Source organism: Varanus komodoensis, unplaced genomic scaffold (genome assembly GCF_004798865.1).
Source record: "Varanus komodoensis strain SLA01 unplaced genomic scaffold, ASM479886v1 scaffold26, whole genome shotgun sequence".
Taxonomy (NCBI): domain Eukaryota; kingdom Metazoa; phylum Chordata; class Lepidosauria; order Squamata; family Varanidae; genus Varanus; species Varanus komodoensis.
This window is the reverse complement of record NW_025335684.1, coordinates 3,299,751-3,319,080: the sequence shown is the minus strand read 5'-3', so window position 1 is coordinate 3,319,080 and position 19,330 is coordinate 3,299,751. Positions and strand designations below refer to the sequence as shown.

At 49.2% G+C, this 19,330-nt stretch overlaps 1 protein-coding gene across 1 annotated transcript in view; it reads left to right on the top strand.

Annotated features, from left to right (window-relative positions):
- Window positions 1-19,330, top strand: part of MAD1L1 (mitotic arrest deficient 1 like 1) — a 365,974-nt gene that overhangs the window by 188,083 nt on the left and 158,561 nt on the right. The window contains exon 15 of the mRNA XM_044433287.1: window positions 6,993-7,083. Coding sequence (XP_044289222.1) covers window positions 6,993-7,083 — 91 coding nt within the window. The remainder of the gene's footprint in view (window positions 1-6,992; window positions 7,084-19,330) is intronic.

Below are 19,330 nucleotides of genomic sequence, written 5' to 3'. Positions count from 1 at the left end.
CAGGTCTCTTAGTATGGGCCACCACACCTTCGCCAAGCCAGACGAGAGCAAGTCTCCTTCTTTCCCCCTCCAAAGCCCATTGCTCAGTTTTATCTGCATTGAACAGCATCTGCCATTTGTTAGTCAACTGTGCCAAGCACAGAGGAGGGAAACAGTTGAATTATCGTGTATTCTGTGGCTCGATGACATTGCTGATACCTTCAGAGAGAGCAAGCAAACGATCTGTCCTGTTTACCCCTCTCCCCCTTTGGCCCTCTCTCTCCAAGAGAGAGGCAGCTGGCCACAAAATTCTCCCTTGGGTCACCTCTTGGGACTATTCTGTTGCATTTCATGTATTTCTCCCCTAGGCAACCTCCTTGGCAATGTTTTGGTGAGTTGGTTTTGGTGGTTTTGTTAGTTTGTTTCAGAAACATTTGCCCCTCAGTCTGTTGTGTAGGCCAAATAAGGAAGCAGAGAAGATGTACTTGCTAGCTATGGTGATCGAGGAATGTCTGCTTTGGCCCTAAAATGAGGGAACCGGAAAGGTTGGAGATGGGGCACGCATATACTAGCATAAGGAAAGAAAAAGGGGTCACACATCCCTGGCTGTGCAGTACCCAGCCGGAAGCTCCCGGGTACAAACATGGAGGAAAGGCAAAGAGGAAAGGTGTTTCCCCGCCCCTCTCTAGGGAGCCCTGCTCCTGTTGTCTCTCCTAACCAGTGTACCTAGTGGTTAGAAGACAGAACTGTGGACCACGTGGTGCATTTCCACCGTGACCTCGCTCAGTGGTCTCCCGGTCACGGCCGCCCTCCTCTGAAAGCCGCCTCGGAGGGCCAGCATTGCTGCGTGTGCCCTGGGAATGTGTGTTTCTAAGGTTTTGATCCTGGCTTCCAGTCAGTTGCTTCTCTGGGCTGCTTCCAGAACCTCTCCTGGTCCCTCATGCAGCGTTTTGGATGATGAGCACCTCCTTGTTCCCCAGCTGATGCGAGAGTGTCCGTTGCAGCCGTGTGCTTTTTTGGAGGGGACAAGGGCTTCTGGAAAGGACAAGGGGAGCAGGTTCCCTGCAGTCACGGAATCACAGACTCATAGAAGAGTAGAGTTGGAAGGGGCCATGAAGGCCATCCAGTCCACCCCCCTGCTGTTGCAGGACTCCACGTTACAGCATCCCACTCAGAGGGCTGCCCAGTTTCTCCTTGAATGCCTCCAGTGTGGGAGAGCCCCCCACCTCTCCAGGCAGCTGGTTCCCCTGTCGTGTTGCTCTGACAGTGAGGAAGCTCTTCCCGATGTCGCAACTTGAATGGATCATTCTGTGTCCTGCACTGTGGCATCAGCAAGAAGAGATCTTGACCTTCCTCTTTGTGACAGCCTTTGAGGTACCTCTAGAGGGATCTCATGTCCCCCCTCAGTCTTCTCTTCTCAAGGCTGAACATGCCCAGTTCCCTCAGTCTCTCCTCACGGGGTAGAGTTTCCAAACCCTGGATCTTTTCTGTTGCCCTCCGCTGGACCCTTTCTAATTTACCTGCATCTTTCTCAAATCTCGGTGCCCAGAACTGGACACAGGATTCCAGGTGGGGTCTGACTAGTTAGGAGAAGAGAGGAACTACTGCTTCTCATGATTTGGAAGTGATGCTTCTGTTAATGCATCCCAAAATAGCATTTGCCCTTTTGGTGGCTGCATCGCCTTGTTGGCTCATGTTTAGCCTGTTGTCCACAGTTACTCTGTCAGATGGATGGGTCTTCTCCGTGGTGTAAATCTCTTCCTTCGACGCAGGCAGCCTCTCACTTACTGCAGTCCCAGAGTAGCTAATACAGGCCTCTCTTCCAAAGTTGTTGCTGGGATTGCTGAGAGGATGTACCAAAGCACCTTGAGCACTCTAAACCGCTCTCCCAAATAATCAGCAAGATGGTAAGCTTGCAGCATTCTATGCAATCACAGAATGGCAGACCTGGAGGGGACACCCAAGGGGAGCAAGGCCAAGGAGCACGGGTGGAGCTTCCCGGACAGAGGGCTGCCCAGCCGCCTCCTGAAGGCCCCCAGTGTGGGAGAGGCCACGGCGGCCAGCTTCCCCATCCCCGATCCACGAAGCGCAGGATCTGATACAGCCAGGGACAGATCCTGCCTTTGCTTTCCCTCACAGCTCCATCTCAGAGTCACTCTGGTGGAAGGAGCCCCTCCGCCTCCTGCAGACTGGAAAGAGGGAAGAGAAATTCTCTCAGGCTCGGGGGGCATGATTTCTGCTGCGGATCCTTGCCATGCCCCCCGTTAACCTCCGGTGCCAGGCCCCGTGCTTGTCTGCAGTCTGCCAGCCACACCAGGTGAAATCCGGCATTCGCCTTAGCTAGTAGGGGGAGTCGCTCCGTTCCAGCCCTGCAGTTCAAAGCGTACGTTTAAAAACAAATGGCGAAATGAGAGGACGACAGCACCCATGTTAATCCTCCAAATCTGTATTCATATCCTATGTATGAGGGCTTAAAAAAACCTTTTGTCTTTTTTCTTTAATATGGAAAGTAAAATTTCCCTTGGAAGCTTGAAAGACTTTATCGGTTCTCTCCCCTCCACTCCTTTTTCTCATGAGAACAAAGCCCTCTTTTCATCAAACCTTTTATAACGTTAAATGTGAAATTCTTTTCCAACAGTATTACTTCTGAAGGAACGACAACAGCAATATTAACACCGTCAGTCTCTCACCTGCGGCTTGCCTCCCAGAGATCCCATTAGCTGAATTTTGGTTTCCTCAAAGGGGCTGGGGCCAGTTTTTCGTGTGATGTTGTCAGTTGTGCAGTCAGGACCACATTTGTGGGACCACGGGCTGAACCTGGCTGATTCAGATGACAATCCTCCAGTGAGCTGTTTTTACGGGGTACCTCTGTTTTCTTTAAACCACGGAAGGCTGAAGTACTACCAGAAGAGGGGTCTCTTCAGCTGGAACAAATCTTAACCTTTTCTTTCTCCCGTTATCCGACAACAACCCAAGTAAATCCTAAATGTTGTCTATAGATTTAGCGACTGAGCAGAGTTTCAGTAATTTGGAAGAGAGTCGTGTTCTTGCCAATGTCTATTAGTCACACTTGCTGGGAAGCTCACTGCTCTGTTTCCAGCACCGCATCTGTGGGCTCCTTGGAACAGTTTGCTGCCTCCGCGTGTGGGTCTGTTGCCTTTCTCCCTCGGTTCCATTCCGTGCTCCCGTGTTTGTCCATAGCAGATTAAGCAGAAGCCCTATTTGTATTCATAGACAGAGAGGTTATATCAGAGAGTCTCCCTTCATCTGCATTTCCCAGAACGCTGAAGTTTCCTTGCACGGAAGCTATTAAAATGTTTTTGATACAACAGCGAACAGCCATAGTTTTTCCATTTGTGTTTCGAGTTGCTCAGGAGCTCTGCCGTAAGCATTGCTGATGCCAAGATCTTCCTTAGGGACAGTGTCCTGTCAGTCATTCCCTGCCACCACCACCACACACACACACACACACACACACACACACACACACACACTTGCTGCAGGCGTTCATTGGTTCATGCTGGTATGTGCAGGAGTGCGGAAAGTTCCACAGCCTAGCTGAGCATGTGCTCTGCAGAACATTCCAGAGCATTGCGCAATGTGTGGATTCTACAGGAGACCGCTTCCATGAATTTTGGTGGACAAAGTCATGTGGGTACAGTTCCGTGGAGGCAGAAAGTTTGAGGAAGCCGTTGCATTCTTATTTTGGCAAGACGTGATAAACGTAACAGGTTCCTGCTGTCCAGCGCTACATTTACTCATGGCTGTTGTTCACCCTAGCCAAGGATCCGCAGTGGATATAAGCACCTCTGGATGAATTGGCCTTTGTCCCCACAGTCTAAACTCAGACAAAGCCCAGGTGAATGGAAGAAGGGAAGGTACGGGGAAGCTGTGCATTTATTATTTAAAAATCCGTATTTCCTGGACCAAGCCAGACTGTTGGACCTGATGGCTTTTCTTCTCCTCTACGAGCAGCTCAGACTCTCAGGTAGCGCCGGTGTTTGCTTTCTTTCTGGTCCTGCAATATCATTCTTTCTGGAGATGGGACCAGCTCCTTTGCCCTTGCCATGTCCCTCAGCCATGTCTCCTCAGACCTTTCAGCCAAGGTTTGAGGCAGAATTTCTCCGGGTAGCTTGCAGGACACATTTTGCAAAAGATCAGCTGGTGTGTCTGAGCCAGTAAATTTAGAGTAAAGCCTGCAGAAGCGGTCAAGGAAGGTGACCCTCACAGGGACTGTCAAAGTGGAATAGAGCTTCTCTCTTGACCAGTTGGGTGCAGTCCATCAGGAAGAGCTTGACCCAGTGTGCTCGTCAGATTGAAAATCCAGCAAGAAGCAATATCCAGTGGTCAGCTATTTATTGCCATCGGAGGTGGGTGTGGATGTTCCGGAGCGAGGGGGTTGCAGTAACCCCAGGACTGAAGTTGAGATGAAGGAACCCTCTAGTGAAGGAGCCCTCTTCCCTCTATGGGCTGTGGGTTTCCTCCTCCTCCTCACAGTCTTCCTTCTTACACAATGTTGACGTGTTGTAACATTTGGATGTGGGTTCCTCCCTGCCCAAACATGTTAATGATGCGTGTGTGACAGAGAGTGCGAGTGAGCGAGAGAATCTCAAGAGCCTAACCTCCTGGAAAAATATATACACAACTTGGAGTAGAGGCAGAACGGCTGAGATCTCACCTCCAGGCTAAAATGTTCTCAGAGGGCCGTGGAGGTGTCTTCTAATGTTGCATTTTTATGCCTTCAGAGCCTGCTTTTCTGGATAATTTTAATTTCAATTACAGCTGTTGCAGAAAAAGCCTTCAAGGGATGCGAGGCAATCTTCGCAGCTGAAATTCGGGTTCCTGTTTTCAACCATCAAGATGTAAAAGCCCCCCAAACCTTCATAATTAGTTTTGTGCATGGTGCGCAGTGGTGCTGGCTTGAGAAGGCGGTGTAATTTGCGCCACAGAGCCGTAATACTGGGCCACTGGTCCCTTTCCTGCTCGGCCTGAGAGCCCATGAGCAAATACGGAAGGAGACGGCGTGCCTGCCTCTTCTCCGCGATCGCTGTTCCTCATATGCCTACAACTGGGATGTGGCTACCAGCACCTTAAAAAGGAGACAGAATGTGGAAAAAGTGCAGAATGTGATCATGCAGTGAACAAGTGCCACAAAAACTCTGCACAGTCTGGATGCAGAGAAAATTGGCCCCTTCTCTGTCATGATATTAATACTCTTGCTCCCAGAAGGCAGCAGAATGGTGGGAAAGTCGGGATGGACATGGAGAAAACGCCTTTGCACAGGGCTCAGTTAAAAGAATGGAGGCTGGTGACTCATTGGTGGGGGGGATTAAAATCTGATAATAAATAAGAATTGTTTGTTTGTTTTCAAATATATAGGCCACTGAATAGCCGGTGAGGGCTTTCTAAGTGGTGAACAATAATAAAATTCAGGCTAATGTTAGAATTCCAAGAGAGCTGGCAGTACAGTGTGGAGTCAGGTCTCGAAAGACCTGCTGAAATGAAAATAGTGATGGCACCCGGGGGACCTCTCTAGGAAGCCCATTCTGAAGTCGGGGGGGCAGCCACCAAGAAGGCCCTTCTTCTAATTGCCATCCCTTTAACTTCCTTAAGGGATGGCTCTTTGCCGTCGGAACCACCGCAAGGTAGGGTGATGGATACTAACAGGCAACTCTGAAAGGGCATGAGACAAATTTGTGAAGTTGGGAGTACCCGTGGCTGCTACTCCTGTTACTGGATGGTGCCTCTTGAATCCGAGGTAGCAAACACCTGGGTGCCAGTGGCTGGGCACCAACGGCTGAGAGGGCGTGCCATCGTGCTGATGTTCTGCTTGTGAGCTTCTCAGGGGCATCGACTTGACGACTGTCGGAGGCAGGATGCTAGAGCAGAGTCCTTTCCTCCATCCCGGCTCTCCTTCTGTTGCTGTGATTTCTGTATAATTTTAGATACTGAGCACTAAAATGTGGATGGGGAGCTGCATTTTCCCCAGCTGCTGAGGGACAAAGTCAAGAGGTCTGTGAGAAATTGCTCCTTTTCTGAGTCTCCTCACTCTGGAAAGTTGATCCCCTGTGGTTTGAAAGCAACACGTCTTTTCTACAATAAGTGATGCGGGAAGAATATAAACAATCTAGAGATTCAGGTGGCTGATTTCTCGCAAAGTGACAGCTAGAAAATGTTGCTCAGCTCTCCTAGGAAGCTCGTTTAATCCGACTCCACTGATAAACAGGATTTCCAAGCCCATTTAAAAACAACCACCTCGGTAGAACAAGTGCTTAAATGCACTTACATTCAAAAGAAATTCTGTTTCTAGTAGGAGCCAGTTTGTTTTTGCTGCTGTCATTTAATTTTCCTCCCTGGGGTGGCTTTTATGGACGCTCCAGATGCAGGAGGCAGGCTGGGCACTAAAGTAGACCCCACCGACCTTCCCCATCTCGGTGCTGCCCAGATGTGCCAGTGCTGGGTGGGGATTAAGGGGGTTGTAGTGCAGAACATCGGGAGAGCACAAGTTTGGGGAAGAGGGGCTTTACAGCATAGGCCTGTAAATAAAGGGCCCATCTCTCTTAAATGTGTGAAAAGTCATCATTATCCTCAGAAGGCAAAAATGGGATATTATAACCAGAGTTAGCTGCCCAAAAAGAACTGTCAGTGACTTCTGTTATGGTGGCTCCTGAGAGGAGGAGGAGAACCTGGTGGGACTTGAACAGGGGGATCCACAGCTTCCCTGCCTTTTGCACACGTGAGAAACAAGTCAGTATGGGGGGGGGGGGGAGCCAGTATGGAGAAAGGGAAAGCCAGTATGGAGAAAGGGAAAGCCAGTATGGAGAAAGGGAAAGCCAGTATGGAGGAAAAGTACTCTAGGGTGGCAGAGAAGTCCTCTCTTGGCCTGAGACTGGAGGACTCTTCTGGCCATGTATGATACCCTTCACTTGCCATTTTTCTCTGCTCCTCCCACTGGGGAGCCCCAGCGTTGCTCCTAATGTTAAAAATTTTGGTGTGGCCTTTTTTCTCCCCAGATTAAAGGTTGAGGAGCTGGAGACTGAACGGAGCCGGCTAGAAGAAGAGAAGAAGTCCCTGGAGATGCAGCTGGAACAGATGACCCTGCAGGTAAGCACTTGGGGCACTAGATTAGTCTGCTTACAATGATGGCCGGATTTGTTGCGTTCGGGTTTTGTGGCCTCCCTCCTGGGAAGATGGTTCAAGAAGCTGAGTCCATCCTTACCCTTATGATTTTGTACTGGACACATCCCATGAAATGAAGATAGTTTGTACCCTCTAAGGGCCAGAATCCTTTCCTGTTATTTGGGTGAGTGGACATGGTTGCACTTAAGGGCCCGAGGAGCTCAGAAATAAGAATCTGGATGCAGACAAAGCGGAATAGAGTTGGAGGGTAATTGGAACTCCTTGCACAGAGGCCTTGTTCCTCCTCCCCAAATTTCTCTGGTCCCATGTCAGTGCTTTGACCTGTGGGTGGGGCGGCCAAAGCTGCAGCTGACCCAAGGTGTTCTGAAATACTGGCCTGGAAGAAGGAATGGATCTGCCATTAACATGACAGGTACCAAAAGGAAACATCAGCACCTCTGGCTGCTTCCCACAGGATGCGTGTGCTCTGTGCGGAAGCATCTTGTGGGGGGTGTGGAAAGCCCTTCCCCACAGAGCATTTCCAAGTAGGGTTGCTGCCTCTTTCTCGACTGTCTCCTGCAGGAATATTAAGGTGTGCGCGCTGCCATGTCATGCACACATACGTAGAATAATAGATGTTGGTATTTATCAAAGCGCATTGTTTCATCTCACTTTGTTTATGCTTGCTTTGGAATGGTAATTGTTCCCAAAGCAGTGCATGGTATTAAAGTCAGATTTATAGGTAAAAGAGTGCTCTCTCACGGTAAACGCAGACCAGGAGCTGCTGCTGTTATCAAATGCTGGTATGAACGGGGGTCCTATTTCTGTACCTGGAAGGTGATTGTGACCAAGGATGGGGTCACCAGTGTATGGATGGGATGGGGTGGGAGTCCTTTAAATGCTTATCCTCTCTTGGGATGATCGTGCCATTTTTCTTGTCTCAGAGTCCCACTGTGTATGGGTTTACTCTGAGCTTGAACAGGTCTTTGTCGGCTGGCTGGCTGACTGGATTTTCTGGGTTGTAGCCACCTACCTCAGACTTTTTCTCCTCTTCCTAGTAGGATTACTCAGCTTCATGAATTATCTGGACTCATGAATGTAAGCTGTGCTATCCTGGGTCAAGCGAGGGCTTTTTCTTGCTCAGCCTTTGTCTTTGGACAACGGGCAGCTTCTTTCCACTCTACCGAGAAGCTCAGAAGACGGCAGATGGGGTGTCCCAACAGCCATCCCATGGGGGAGAGGGAGGTGATGGGGACTTCTTTATCCATGGGGACTCCTCCCTGTCGAGAAGACTGCCTCCCACGGGCATCTCTGATCTTCCAAAACAGTTGCTTTAGCTGGTGGCCATCAAAACAGCCCACAGGACATGAGTTTGGTAGGCTGTTCAGCTTACTAGTTTTCATTGCCTTTCATTTGCCACATTTAAAAGGGAATTTCCGAAATGCTCTATTCCAAGAGAATGACCCAACTTTACCTGCTTGTTCAGTCGGTTAGGATTTCGTAGCTCCTGCTCTTATAGCCTGTGCTTTTCTTAAGCTAAAAGAAAAGTTCTGACCTTTAAAGTGGGGGCAAGGAACCCAGGGCCACCTTCTGCCACTTGGACCTTCTGCAAGTTGCAGTCTTAGCGCTGCTGAATTTGGTGGCCTGGTGGCAGGAAAACAGTTAAAAATTGTGGTTGCCAAGGAGGAATTGCCTATTAATTTTATAGTTCACTGGCCCAGGCTGCAGCTTGCTGCCAATCCGACCTGCTCGAAAGTCTCTGTTTATTAGAAGAAGCAGCTCCTATGCTCTGACTGATTCCATTTTCTCCTTTTCTGAACTTTCTCTGGCCTTTATTTATTCAAATGTAGCTTAACTGGAAGGGGTTTCCTAAATGTGGGTGCGTCATTCATGCTGGACCTATCCAGATTTGGCTGGTACTGCTTCTTCTGTGGATATCAGTTGAGAACAACTAACCTTGGTTTCTGGACTGTGAAGTCCAACAGGTTCTCATTTTCCTCCTCCTGGCCATTTATACAATAAATTTTAGTTTGTATCAGTTGATTTCTATTGCCTGGCTTTGGAGTATCCTCCCCGGAGTAGAAGGGGGCATATTTTATTTCTGCTAAGTGCTTTACCAAACCAAATCCATTCATGTTCTCAGAAGGACCTTGAAGTAGGTCACTGTTATTCCCATTTTGCAGGTGGGGAACTGAGTCTGAGAAGACAAGTGACTTGCCCAGGGCCACCTAATGAGTCCATGGCTGAGGTGGAGCCTTAACCTTGGTGTCCCAGGTCCAGGCACAACTCCCTACCCTCTGGACTGACCGGACTCTCACTGCTCACGCCGCTCGCATTGCAAATGTGCAAGTCTGATGGATTCTCTTGCTTTCTCCGACACCCTTAAAATGAGGCCACTGAGAACAGCCTCCAAGATCGTTTTCTAGTCATAATACGGCGCACCTTTTCTCGTGGTGTCTTGTGTTGATGCTTAAAGACAGGACTGTTCTTTTCTGTGTCATGGGCCAGGCATGCTTGCAAAGAACCCAAAAGCAGTTTAGAAGCGGATGACTGTTGTTAGCAAAATAAAGATGTATGTACACCTATTCTGAAATGACACCAACATATATCTTAAGTAAATGGAACGATGTCTCCTCTTCTTATTGTGAAATTGACAAAGTAGATGAATTAGAGTTTCATCCCAGGTAGAAGCAAATCTGAACCTTGAAGAAAAGCGCTCTGCAAGGCACTGGGGTGGGTGCGGTGGGGTCACACCTGTACACTTTCCCTTGGGAGTCCTTTCATTCACCCATTGCATCAAGTAGCAGGTCTCCGAAGGTGCAGCTTAACTTTCTCGGGGCTGAAACAGTGACTCGTTGTCGCAGTATGCAACTCAGAGTGTAGCTGCCCAGTGGCCACTTTTTTAATTTGGAGTGCTGAAAGTCAAACGCTGCAAGTTTGGTCTTTGAGAAGCAGAGACGGCGGGGGGGGGGGGGGCGCGGCTGCTGCAAAGACAAACCAGGATGCAGTCCCTTTCTTTTTCCTTTCCGGAACACCTGTGCTGCAGATGTGTCTTGTTTGAAGGCAACATATGAGAACCTGCACTTCCGTGCGTTAAATCAAACCTTGTCCACGTTCAGGTTGTCGTTGTCGCCTCTTTTCCCTTACTTCTCTCAGATGTGCGGAATGTGGCATTGTTGTGCCGTTCCATTTGTTTTAATTCCCTTCCCCTACTGTAAATGGTTTCATGGTTGTATTTTCTTAAACGCTAGGCTCGGAATTACTCATATTTCAGACAGACCATTGATTTTATCTTGACACCTATTAGAGGCAAATCAAATTTCTCTTTTATTACCAATCCTGGCGACAGGGAGGGTGCTCGGGGAGAAGAGTGACAGTTTGGATAAAGCAGGCAGTCGTGAGCTCCTGAGTGCTTTTACCAAGCAGCGTTTTAGCTCGAAACCTGTCATCCGGCACTCCTTTAATTGGGTCGTTGTCATCAGAAGGAGATGAAAGTATTGGGCTCGGTGTTTGGATGGCCGGGGCTCCAAAGAGCGCTAAAGCAGCTTTGGTTCCACAGCAGGTTACAAACCTATCCGTTTCATATGTCCTGTGACATCGTTGTCTGAGCATAAACTGTTGGATCACAGCTCTGGGCCAGTGCAGTCTAGTCTTCAGTAATTCTCCCCTTGGGGTGGGGAGGGGGGGAGATTTGGAAAGGCCTCTGCTTGGTGTGTAATTGGTGTCAGCTTCGTCATTGGCTGGCTCCTGAGATCCTGCAAGCATCAGCTTCTGAGATATGTCTCTGGCAGACCTTTCTCAAACCTGCCTGCTTCCTCTTTGCTAATTATCCCGTCCTTTTGCATTTAAGGGAATTTAAGAATGTGTGGCTCACCTCCCCTGGTCAAAACTTAAGGATCAAGCCAGGCTAGAAAGTAGGGCCAGAGCCCCTGACCGAATCACCAACACGGCAACCTGTTTGTGCTAATTCTGCAGCTTAACAAAGGCTGTAAGTCCCAAACACGCCGGGCCAGGTTGCCCATAAAATTTGTCATCAAATTTGTTGATCGTGTTGGGACAGCTTGGGAAGGAGCACTCTTTGAAGAGCATTTGGGGGTGACAATCAGCTTTGGAACCTCTTGGTTTTGATTCATGATCAACGGTCGTCCTCTAAAACTGAGCTGCTGAGGGATTGCACATGACCAAGGGAAAATATGTCTGCACAATTTTGATTTGAAGAACACAGGGTAGGTTGGTGAAAGCAGGGAATACTAGAGTTGACCTGGCATGGGAGAACGTGCTCATGAACTAGGAACGACTTCCTCACCGGATTCAAGAACCATCATGTCGGAGCCGAAAAAGGGGCAGAGCTTCCACACGGCTTTGGCTGTTTGAAATAGTGGGACTTCCTAGAAGCCTGGTAAAATGGTGGGGGTGGTGAATGAGCACTGCTTGAAACTCATTCTTCCATAGAGTGATTTGTTTTGTCTGTGTATATGTAAATCCAAATAGCATTGCCCCATGTGGCATTAAGGCAGGCAATGTGTAGGCATCCTCTTACTGGATTATGAAAAACCATCTGCATCAGGTGCATCCCGCTTCTGTGAGACTGCTGACTTACTGGCCCATTAGAGAGGGCAGAAACAGTCAGTCTTGAATGTCGAGACTCCACAGTGCATGGGGGGCCGTGCAGAGACAGGATGCAGGAAAGCATCCACCGGTGCTTGCAGGCTTGCCGTCGTCCTCGTTACCCCCAAGGAACATAATTCACGAGCCAGGTTCCTTCCAGATGACATAAAGGCCAGATTCCCCACAGGCACCAGCAGGCTTCCTCACGGAAGCACATCTCAAGGCTGGTGCCCAGGAGCCTTCGTAGACTAAATACCTATTTAATTTTCGTCTCACCTGTGACATCAGCACTACACACAGCTGGGAATCGGTGCAGGCACTCGCCATTCTAAAAATATCTCAGGCTGGCGAGAGTGGAATTTCACCGCTTCGGAATATGTGCAACGGAAAACGTTGCTGTACTCTTGGAAGCTGGGGGCGATGGGTGGAGTTGGCCGGGCACTGGACACTCACACCATCTGCTCCTTGACGTACGTATCTGCCAAGTCCCTCCTCGGCCTGCAGATACGGATTTCTCTGTTAGGTATTTATTACTGCGTATTATGTACTGTCTTTCCACAAATGGCACTGAGGCAGCTTACAACGGTCCGAATTAAAGCAATAATGCATAACACAATGAAATCATGTTAAAGGGCTGAGCCAAGCCAGCACCGACCTTTTCAAGGCCAAATTAATTTGTGGTGACTTAATTACTTTCTGGAAGGCTAGGAGAGTGGGACCCAATCTTAGTGGTGAAGGGAAAGTATTTTGCAAGGTGGGGATTGTGGGCGAGGCCCTTTCATACACTCCCAAGAGACGGGCCTCTGGGGGCGAAGTGTCCCTCCAAACGGTCTTTCCTGCAGATCTTGGGGACCGGACAGGCTGGTAAGCAGATTGGCGGCCATCACCCAGGTGGGCAGGCCTGGAGGCCCGAGCTGCCTCAAGCAGTAAAATATTTCAGACTGCCTTTGCTAAAGGGATTTGATGTGACTCCTCACCGGCCCCTGAAGCTGTGCGGTGACTTCTCCACCCACATCTGTGGCATGGGCCCTCAGAAAGGGAAGCCCATTTATTTATTCATAGAATCATGGAACAGAAGAGTAGGAAGGGGTCATGAAGGCCATCAGGCCCCCCCCCCCCCCCCCGCTGTTGCAGGACACCAAGTCACACCATCCCACTCAGAGGGCTGCCCAGTTTCGCCTTGAATGTCTCCAGTGTGGGAGAGCCCCCCACCTCTCCAGGCAGCTGGTCTCATTGCCCTATTGCTCTGACCATGAAGACGTCCAGCCTGAATCTGGGTTGTTGCAACTTGAGCAGATTGTTCCATGTCCTGCACTCTGGTATCAGCAAGAAGCGATCTTGACCTTCCTCTTTGCGACAGCCTTTGAGGGACTTCTAGAGGGATGCCATGTCCCCCCGCAGTCTTCCCTTCTCAAGGCTGAACATGCCCAGTTCCCTCAGTCTCTCCTCACAGGGCAGAGTTTCCAAACCCTGGATCTTTTCTGTTGCCCTCCGCTGGACCCTTTCTACTTTTCTGGCATCTTTCTTAGATCTTGGTGCCCAGAACTGGACACAGTATTCCAGGTAAGGTCTGACTAGTGAGGAGTATGGAGGAACTAATACTTCTCACGATTTGGAAGTAATACTTCTGTTAATGCATCCCAAAATAGCATTTGCCCTTTTGGCGGCTGCATCACAATGTTGGCTCATGTTTAGCCTTTGTCCACAATTACTCCAAGATCTTATTCTTGTTCAGTTCTGCTGAGCCACGTGTTCCCCATCTTGTATCGATGCCTTTGGTTTCTTTTCTAAGTAGAGGACTTGGCACTTGTCCTCACTGAATCTCATTCTGTTGTTTCAGCCCAGTGTTCAAGTTTATCCAGATCTCCCTGGATCTTCATTCTGTCTTCGATGCATAACAGGCTTTTATTTTATAATGAACTCAAAGCGGATGGTGTCATTCTCCTCCTCCTCCTTTCCATCCTATCCCCTCCACAACAGCCCTGCGAGGTGGGCTGGGCTGAGAGTCTGTGACTAGCTCCAAGACACCCCATTGGCTGCATGGCTGAGCAGGGCCTAGAGCCCGGATGGCCTGGTTTCTTGACGGTCTCTCTTCTTTCAGGATAATCGCATGCTTCCCGTGCAGTAGGACTCAGGAGGGTAATTGTTTTTAGACTTTTTTCCGGTAAAGTGAAAAAAGCAGGTCAGCGCAGATCTGCAGGACTTGCTCTTCATGTGCTTGCAGCACAGTCCAGAACAGTGTGGACTAGTAGCTTAGTGGGACACGGTTGTGCAGGTCTCTCTGTTAATTGTAGGTGCCTGGCTTTCTGAAACTCCGGGAATAGCCTGAAGTGCTTGATCGAGGAAGGCTGCATCCTTGATCCTTCTAATCTTGGAAGCGAAGCAGTGCCGGGCCAGGCGGACATCTGGAGGGCTGGCGGAAACAGTACGTGGCGCCAGCCACTGTGTGTAAACTCCATCGCGACCCTGCTGAAGAGGCTGGGATTTGAACCTGGGATCGTCCGTACGCTAAACATCGCTCAACACTTGATCTATAGTTCCCCTGGGATATACTACATGCCTTTCCATAATTTGGCAGGCTTCTGTTCGACACCTGCTGGGGCCAAAGATCGACAGCCGGCATCGCGACCACCGGCGCTCACTTGCAGCGAGTTCGTTTTGCTTTCCGCTGGGCGCCAACCCTGGTATTAGCAAGTGATGAAATTGAGATATTGATGATTATGTGCAGCAGCCGGTATAACTCCTGACATCCATTTGCGCTCCCGATTTGTGTGGGGACGGCTTGAATTACGATGGGAGATGCCATCCACCTCCACAGCCTTTCTCTTCTGTGGCCCCCTTGGCTCTTGACACCTAGCTGCAGGCGGTATTGATTTTCCTTCACTCTTATGAAAGTCTGCACCATGGATATTACTCACTGCTGAGATCTTAGCTGCTAATAAACGCCTCGGTTGCAGAAGGCAGCACAGGTCGGGGATTGCTGGGTGTGAGCATTCCTACACCCCTGGTCTTTGCCAGCTGGGGAGAATAAGAGCCAGGGGCCGGGGAGAGTGGCTCCAGTGCCGAACGGCAGCAAGGCCAACGGTCTTTTCGCCCAGCCTCAGCGGCTTCCCCCGGTTGGAAGGGAGCCCGGGGCAGCTCTGCTTTGTGGTGGCTCCTGGCGTGTGCGCCCATCTCTCCGAGAAGTGGCTGAGCTTTAAATCATTGTGTAGGTGCCTCTTCTCTCACCCGGTCCTTGAAAGAGCTGGCAGCGCGAAGCCAGGAAATAAGGGGAAGATCAAATCAGTGCAGCGCTTGGCCAAGTGGGAAGAAAGCTCGTGAAGAGCGCTCAATTAGCATCCTTTCCGCCTGCGATGGGGCGGCTGGTGAAGAGTTCCTTATGCAGATACAATGCTCTCTGCCTTTCCTGTTCTCCTCAGCTCTTTGGAGTTGAAGGGAAGACAAGATTCTTAAAAGTTCTGCATCTGCTTCAAGGGAGATTTATTTAAAATCAGCTGCGCGGTGGCTTAATTGGATCCATATGCTTGGAGAGTGAGTTTAGAAGAGTTAAGAGTATTACTTTGTTTGCAGCTGGCGGGCTGGTGGAACGGAAAGCCTGGCTGTGGCTCGGAAGACCGGATCCGGAAGGAGAAGCATCTCTGAAACTTGAAAACCCTCGGGGCTTTGAGCTATGCAAGCGCTGCTCCTGCAGCCTGACGGTATCTGCGTTTCAAGGTGCTGTGTGGCCTTCTGTTGTACCTGTGTGAAGAGATTTGGCTCGTGGAGCGAGGACGATACCTGCCTGCCCAAAACCCATCCTCGGCCCCGACCCATGCAGAAGCTGTAATTCTCGCACTCGCTGACGGTTCGTGCAAGTGATGGGAAGAGTTTCACAGAGAGAAAGGGAGTCCGAGAGCCACCTGGCACCTGCTGCCCTTCGCTGTGCCCATGACCTGCTGAATTTCACAACTGCGAATCCAATACCTGGGGCTTGCTTTTTGCCTCCTCCCTCCCAGTCGCCTTTCCTTTGGTGCTGAGATTTCAGATTGCAAGGCTGCAGCCAAGGACGGCCATCGTATCTTTAAGGGCCACCTGGGGAGCGTTTGCGGCTAAACAGTGGGACAACTGCACCATCAATGAATGAAATTAAATAAATCCAGGCCCCTTTGCAGAGCTGTCAAGAACCGTTCCCCGCCTCAGTCGGGCGCCTGACACATTTCGTTTCCACTGCGCTTGGGTAGCCCCTCTCTCGCCTCTGCATGTTTTCCACGTGCCTTTATGGGCTGTTCTGAGCCGCACTGGATGCTTGTTATGAGCAGAAAAAAGTGAGACACAATAGTTGAAAATAAATCACGCTGTTGGAACATGGTAGATTCTCCCGAAGTTTATGGGGAGAGCAGTGAGTTATTTCACCAGGGATTCTGCTTTCCATTCGTAGACTTTGGTTTGAAGCAGCATTGAAGAAAAGCCTCTGGGAATTCCAGGCGTCGTTATTCATCTGCCTTGTATGGTCTCATCGCTCCTTTTCTTCCCTGTGGCCCCTTTCCCCCCACAGAATAAAACAAAATATCCCAACTAAGCAGCATTCTGGGGGGCTGTGGGGGCACAAGGACACACGTTGGCAGGCTCCATTCAGGGGTCGTCGGCGTGTCCCCCTCCTCCTGCACAGCTGCTCCCGAAGCCCCGTCTCTGATAACTTACTTAGAGGTTAGGACCTACTACTACGTGAAGTTAGCTAATTATTTTATTTTTATTTGTTTTATTTATTTTTCCATTTATATCCTGCCTTTTTCCTGCAAAGGGCTCAAAGCAGCTTGCATCATTCTCCTCCTCCAGCTCATCCCCACAACAACAACCCTGTGAGGTAGGTTGGGCTGAGAGTCTGTGACTGGCCCAAAGTCCCCCAGTTGGCTCCATGGCTGAGCGGGGACTCGAACCCGGATCGCCTGAGTCCCAGTCCCAGGCTCTTCACCACTACACCACACTGGCTTTCTCCACACTTATCCCCACAACAACCACCCTGTGAGGTAGGCTGGGCTGAGAGTCTGTGCCTGGCCCAGAGTCCCCCAGTTGGCTCCATGGCTGAGCGGGGACTCGAACCCGGATCGCCTGAGTCCCAGTCCCACGCTCTGAACCACGACACCACACTGACTAATGGCCTAAGTGTGGTTAGTGTTGGGTCAGGTTTGGTAAATGCATCCAGCCGTTGGCACGGCCACAGCGAACCCCTTTCAAGGTGCCGGGCACTTTGCTTAGTCTGCTAGATGAGATCCGGCGCTCCTTTCCCAGATGCCTTGGCCTCCACAGCGAAGAACATTTTTTCTCCCTCGTCTTGGAATCATGACAAGCTACATGCTAACTTGACACTTTCAAAATCACGATGTGACTCGCATGCATTGTGAGCCAACAGGACCGTTGGGGCAGAAACACCAGTGGTTAAAAGAATATGTAGGCTGATTGGAAATAATTACAAATTATCAAAAGCTGGAATTTCTCAGCGGGGACCCCAGTAAGATTATCATTAGGGAAGGATATATGCCTGAGGGAACTCCGTGTGTGTGTGGGGGGGGGGGGTGAGAGAGAGAGGGGGAGAGAGAGAGAGAGAGAGAGAGAGAGAGAGAGAGAGGGATGCATCAGTACAACTGGAAAAGTCTGTAAAAGCACGGAGAGTCAACATCAGAAGAAAACTTGGAAGACCAACTTGGAGATGGTCTGATTCTATCAAGGAAACCACAGCCTTGAATTGAAAGGGACTGAGCTGGGCAGTCACAGGTGGGACAGCTTTGGGGAGCTTTCCTTCACAGGGTCTTCATAAATCAGGGAAAACTTGACGGCACATAACAACGCTTATCAATGTTTTCTCTGAGTTTTGCTTCATTATTTTACTTGCTATTAAAACGGAAGAGAGAAACAAACAAACTTTACTGGTTGCCTGTGTTAAGGAAGGCTCTTCCAGATGGTAGAATACGGAAACGGCTCTCCAAGGGATCCGTGCTTCCCCTTTCTTGTTTTCCTTAAAGCCCATTGCTTTATTTACACTCGTGGCAAACATAAATAGTTGCTGGCCTGCAGGCTCCTAAATTTTCTGTGGAGTGGTAATCTTTGTAATCCGTGGGATGTCGTACTTCATGTTTGGACCAAGTTTGAGGAGATCCGGGTTTGAATCTCTGCTCGGCCATGAAGCTGACCAGGTGAGCTTGGTCCGGGGACTGCCATGTACCTACATCTAGGATTTTGGGAGCGTGGTGGTGGTGGTGCTGGGAGAACAGAGCCACATTTGCCCCCCTGGCTCCTTGAGACCAAAAAATAGTAGTGGGAGCCATTTCTTTTCAGTTCTAAGATCCAATTGCATGTCCAGTCAGTTACCTGGTTCTGCATGGGGTCTCTTGTCTGGCTCATATTTATTTTTATTTTTATTTTTATTTTTATTTTTATTTTTATTTTTATTTTTATTTATATATATATATATATATATATATATATATATATATATATATAAAAAACAAACAAACAAACAACATTTCTATGCCACCCCCATCGCAACAAAGCCTCGGGGCGGCTCGCAAAGAATACAGAAAAACATACATAAATAATAATAATATAACAATTAAAATTTTTTTAAAAAAATTGCATCCTTTTGCACTTTCTTAGGTCTCCTCCTGGCATTTGAGCTTGTGAAGCCCGCAGCGCAGGTTTTTCTTTTTTCTAATTCCTTGGCCCAAACTTAAATCAAAGGATGTATTGATTTATTGCAGCCCATCTGTGCCTCTGTCAAAAAATGGCACTTCTGTATTCACATTTTTCAAAGTGTGTGTTCAGCTACTGAAAGCTTTGCAGCCTTGTTCAAAAAATATTTGCCAGGGAGAAAAGCGCCATTCAAGTTTTCCTTGACAGTTAGTTTTGCAATATATCTTTAACCTTCCCTCCCTCCCACACAGAATTTCAGCTGCTGCTGCATAATGTACCCTAAGAATGAAGAATATCCACCCTTTTATTTGTCTCTGGATCAATCACAAATACAGCCAGTTACCCCCCTCCTGGCATTACTTAATGACTTCTCCAAGCAATTAAGGATTAAGCCAAGGAATCTACCCAGAGCACCAAACCCCGGTGCCTCTTTGCAGCCCACATCTCTGCATGTCACTCGGAGGGCTTGGAAGTGCCATGTGAGTTCTTCAGTGCAGTGGTTCTTCATCAAGCCAAACGAGTGGACCAGTCAAGTAATGTCCAGTATTCCGGCCATCTGGCCCACAAGCAATACAAACCTCCCTCAGGGTGGAGTGTGTCTCTTTTGGAGGAAAAGGGAGCAGTGGGGATTTAGCTCCTGGCTTGGGCAAAAACTAACTCCACCAGAGAGAGCTCTGTTTTGTTAGATGCTCCTCATTAACAACTGTATGATTTAGCTCTGCATTCTAAAGCCAGGCTCCGCCTGGCCAGCCCAGCTCGATAAAGACTGTATCTTAGAAGCCCTTCACCTCGTTTTGCTGGAAAGGGAAATGGGGAGAGACGTGATCAAGATGTCGGTGTGCTGGCTTGTTCTGATGAACTTTGAACCCTGGACAGCACCAAGGAGCTTAGCGATCTCCCAAAAGGCAACAGCAGTCCAATAACGTGTAAGAAAATACCCAACAGTGCACGTGCTATT